The sequence below is a fragment of the Capsicum annuum genome, unplaced genomic scaffold (genome assembly GCF_002878395.1).
Source record: "Capsicum annuum cultivar UCD-10X-F1 unplaced genomic scaffold, UCD10Xv1.1 ctg49669, whole genome shotgun sequence".
Classification (NCBI taxonomy): Eukaryota; Viridiplantae; Streptophyta; class Magnoliopsida; order Solanales; family Solanaceae; genus Capsicum; species Capsicum annuum.
The window spans coordinates 179-4,399 of record NW_025857475.1 but is presented as its reverse complement, the minus strand read 5'-3'; the positions used below and the strand labels follow the sequence as shown (position 1 = coordinate 4,399).

The following is a 4,221-nucleotide window of genomic DNA, read 5'->3' as shown; positions in this document are numbered from 1 at the left end:
GCGACATGATGCTGTCCGAATTTCGGGTTGTCATAGAGGTATGCATGGGAAGTATAAGGTTATGAGCTGGTTCTCCCGGACCTCCTCGGTTACGGGTGCCAGTCCGCCCCAATAGGATTTGAGGTGTGACAATTGAGCTCTCGGGTTCCTCCTATTTTGCAGACTGTTTTGTGCCGTTTCATGTTTTACGGGTTGTTTTGTGCCGTGACTTTATGGAAAAATTCCTATCAAGATGGAGAGGATAATACAAGAATAATCCCAAACATGGATTCATGAGAGTGTGTGTTATGGATTCATGAGAGTGTGTGTTGGATCCAACACTTGGTTTGTTCAATTGAAGATCCAAAGAGGACCTAATTATGCACCCAAAACAGTCCAAACACTACACTTGGGCTAAACTTGATGGGAGCCCATCACTTAAGGGCCTTTTGGTCATTTTTAACTTCCATTTTGTAATAACTATATAAGTAACATATTAGGGCTTCCATTAGTAGTTTTTGGATGATATTTGTGAGACTTGTAAGACTTGTAACACTATAGTTAGGGCTTGGAAAAGCCACCAACCGAAACTAGGGCAAGATCTAGTGTGGAATCACTAGTGATTATGTTTGCTTGGAAACGCCGATACTTGAGATGTGGAATCCAATCTCGTGTCACGTAAGAGATAGGTGAATCATTAAGTGTAGTGTTAAAGGTCCAAGAGTTGAATATGCTCTTGGGTTTGTAAGATTATACCTTCGTGTAGTCTATCTATCTATCCCTTTATTTTTATTGTAATCTTGAAGTAGTTGTTGTTCTTGTAACCGTCTCTATCCCGTGTTAGTAAAACCGTGTGTTTTTCTTCATATTGTTCTTGTTTCTTCGTCTTACTGTTGTAATCTAGTTTGGGGCAATTTGCAACAAATATACTATCTGATGCCACAGATTATTGTTCTGTTGCACAAATGGAATATCTGTTGTCACAGATTTGTAATCTGATGTAACAGATTTGTAATCTGATGTAACAGATTTGTAATCTGATGCAACAGATATATAATCTGTTGGCTCGTTAGTGAACTGCTTTGTGCCTTTCTTATGTTTCCGTTGTCGTTTCCCGTATCATGTACTATGCCTAGTACTCAAATTTTTAAGTTCATTTAGTCAAGCATAGGGGTATTTAAGTACTAGGCATGGTTTGGGGATGAGAATAATAATTTGCGTCAAGTTTGGGGGGTGTTTTCACCACTTGTAATCTAATCGTAATAGTAATCTTCATATAGTTATTTTTGCTTGTCACCCGATAACTATGTTAATGGAGGTAACAAACATAAGTGAATCTACAATATTATAATCCAAGGGTTGACGTAAACTCAATAACTTTTTTTCCATAGATTTTTAATCTGTATTAGTAATATCTAGAGATTCCTAGATTTTGAACGCGATTAATATTGTATATTAGCTTGAGGTCATTGGAGATTTCTATAAATTTCAAATTTTAAATCTACCTCTCGTTCTAAATTCTTCTTTCATTAAATTTAACGTTCTAAATTCTTCTTTCATTAAATTTAACAGCTAATATGTGGATTTGTTTCTCTCATTTCATCTTGCATTCTTTGTCATTAAAAAAGATCTTAAAAAATGCTATTTGAAGATGCTTTTTAAAATACTTTTTTTATTTGAGTAAACACCTCAACTTGCTAAATAAGCACTTTTGGCTTCTCAAATTATCACTCAATAGTATTTTCTTCTTATGTGTTGGCTTATGACTGAGCACAATAGATGAACATGCTTCAAGTGTATCTGCAACAAAATACAATAAAATTTACTGAGATGGAGACCATGAGATATGCATATGTTAAAGAGATGAAACTTTTTCTATGTGCATTCAGGAAGTCACGGTCTTAATGCTTGGGTGTTGATGTAGACAGTTTTAACTAGTCCAGAAGTGGACTGGCTGATCATTTTATCTTTCCATTCCTTTAAGGTGTCATTTTGTTGTAGACATTATTCTAAAATATCATCAGTAGTCATTTGTGAGAAATTGGAAATACTTGGTTAAAAGTTGGTGAAAAATGTATGCACAAAGTCATGTTTGAATACTTGGCAAGTGTTACAGAATGAACCTATACTGTTTCATAGGAATGTAAACATATATAGATAGCAGTTTTGTAAGAATCTCTTTTACTCCTCTGTCCCATCCTCTATCCCATTTTAGTTGTCCACCTTACAAAGTCAAGAGAGAATTAATTAAATTTTTTCCATATTACCCTTGCAATTAATTCTTTTATGAAAGCTTGAATACTTATTCGTAAAGTCCCAAAAACTTTCTTAAGTGATGAATTAGTAAACTAAAATGGGACGGAGGAAGTATTGCTTTCCTTAACTATCACCTCATGTACCTGTATTATCCCCTCTTGAGCTAGCTTTTGGGCTGATTTACGCCGCCATATTTTTACAACTTTCATTTTCATTTTTACATCAAATTCTCCACTTTTTCAGCTTTATTTAGTTTTCTACACAACAATAAAACACTACCAGCTAATATAGGTCAAATTAATGCTAAATCTAAATGGTATTGATACTTCATTCCTTCAACTTTTCCAAGTTTCTAGTCCCAACCTGGAAAATCTATCTATCATTGCGGCAAAAAACATAACTGATCTATGCTCTCACCAACTTCCAACGGCCTACTTCAGAAAACTTAGAAGTTTGAAAGTATGGAATTGTGGAAAACTGAGAAACTTGATGTCTCCATCAGTGGCCAAAGGTCTTCTGAATCTCCGAATGCTATATATATATTGTTGTCAATTAATGGAAGAAGTGATCACAGAAGAGGAACAACAAGGAGAAGAAATCATGACAAATGAGCCCTTATTTCCCCAGTTGGATGAGCTGATACTCAGTAAGCTACCAAAGCTGGGGCATTTCTTTCTGACGAAGCATGCTCTTGAATTTCCATTTCTCAAACTAGAGAAGATTCGCGACTGCCCTAAAATGAAGACGTTTGTCCAACAGAGATCTGTCAGCACATCGAGTCTCAAAAGTGTGAACAACGATGATGAGGTAAAAGTAGATTTCAATTCTAAGGTTTGTCTTGGGGCATTTCTTTAAGTAATTAGATTTTCACCTGTTTTTATCAAGATGTAAGATGAGATATGGTTCATATTTTGTTTTGTACTTGAATCACTACTGAATTTTCATCCCTTATATAAAATACTACATTTGTAGGTTTCTTGCCCCAACCTGAAAGAGCTAGAACTCGATGGGGCTAACTGTATAACTGCTCTATGCTTTCACCAACTTTCAATGGGCTACTTCAGCAAACTTGAAAAATTGGAAGTGAGGAGGTGTAGAGAATTGAGAAACTTGATGTCTCCATCAGTGGCTAGAGGTCTTCTGAATCTCCGAAAACTATGGATAAAATCCTGCCAATCAATGGAAGAAGTTATTACAGAAGAGGAACAAGAAGGAGATGAAATCATGTGGAATGAGCCCTTATTTCCCCGCTTGGAAGACTTGTACCTCAATGATCTACCAAAGCTGGGGCATTTCATTCTGACTAAGCAAGCTCTTGAATTTCCATTTCTTAAAGAAGTGGATATTAATGAATGCCCTAAACTGAAGACATTTATCCAACAGGAAACTGTGAGTACACTGAATCTCGAAAGTGTGAAAAATGATGATGAGCTGAAAGTTGTTGATCTCAATAAAGCGATGTTCAATTCTAAGGTTTGTCTTGTGACGCTTTATAACTACATTCTATACATATTTGTGTCATTCATTAACAGATCCCTGGTCTACCGCTATCTTTCTGGTTTAACTAGCAAATACTAATAGTAATAGCAATAGTTAGAGTGTAGTGGTGGAAACACCTCCAAACTTAGCGCGAATTATTATTTCCCCCATTAGAACTCTCAAGCTTGAACTCAATTTTCTGCTTGACCATCTTGTTTGATTGCTTGTAATAGTAATAGTAATCTTCATATATTTATTCTTGTTTGTCACCCGATAACTATATTAATGGAGGTAACAAACATAGGTGAATCTACAATATTATAATCCAAGGGTTCACGTGAACCCAATAACTTTTTTTCCATAGATTTTTAATCTGTATTAGTAATATCTAGAGATTCCTTGATTTTGAACACGATTATTAGTGTATATTAGCTTGAGGTCTTTGGAGATTTCTATAAATTTCAAATTTTAAATCTGTCCCTCATTCTAAATTCTTCTTTTATTATA

The 4,221-nt window shown here is 35.2% G+C and overlaps 1 protein-coding gene across 1 annotated transcript; it reads left to right on the top strand.

Annotated features, from left to right (window-relative positions):
* The first annotated feature begins 2,293 nt into the window (after positions 1 to 2,293).
* LOC124892688 lies at positions 2,294 to 3,959 on the top strand. The gene is made up of 2 exons (XM_047403913.1): positions 2,294 to 3,042; positions 3,208 to 3,959. The coding sequence occupies exons 1-2, from the start codon at positions 2,536 to 2,538 to the stop codon at positions 3,811 to 3,813; spliced, it is 1,113 nt and encodes a 370-aa protein (XP_047259869.1). The 5' UTR covers positions 2,294 to 2,535; the 3' UTR covers positions 3,814 to 3,959.
* The last annotated feature ends 262 nt before the right edge of the window (positions 3,960 to 4,221 follow it).

Excerpts from the sequence above, each read along its gene's own strand:
- LOC124892688 (XM_047403913.1), top strand. The coding sequence starts at position 2,536 with ATGCTAAATCTAAATGGTATTGATACTTCATTCCTTCAACTTTTCCAA. Across the intron at positions 3,043-3,207 it reads GTGTGAACAACGATGATGAG|GTTTCTTGCCCCAACCTGAA; the intron begins GTAAAAGTAGAT and ends CTACATTTGTAG.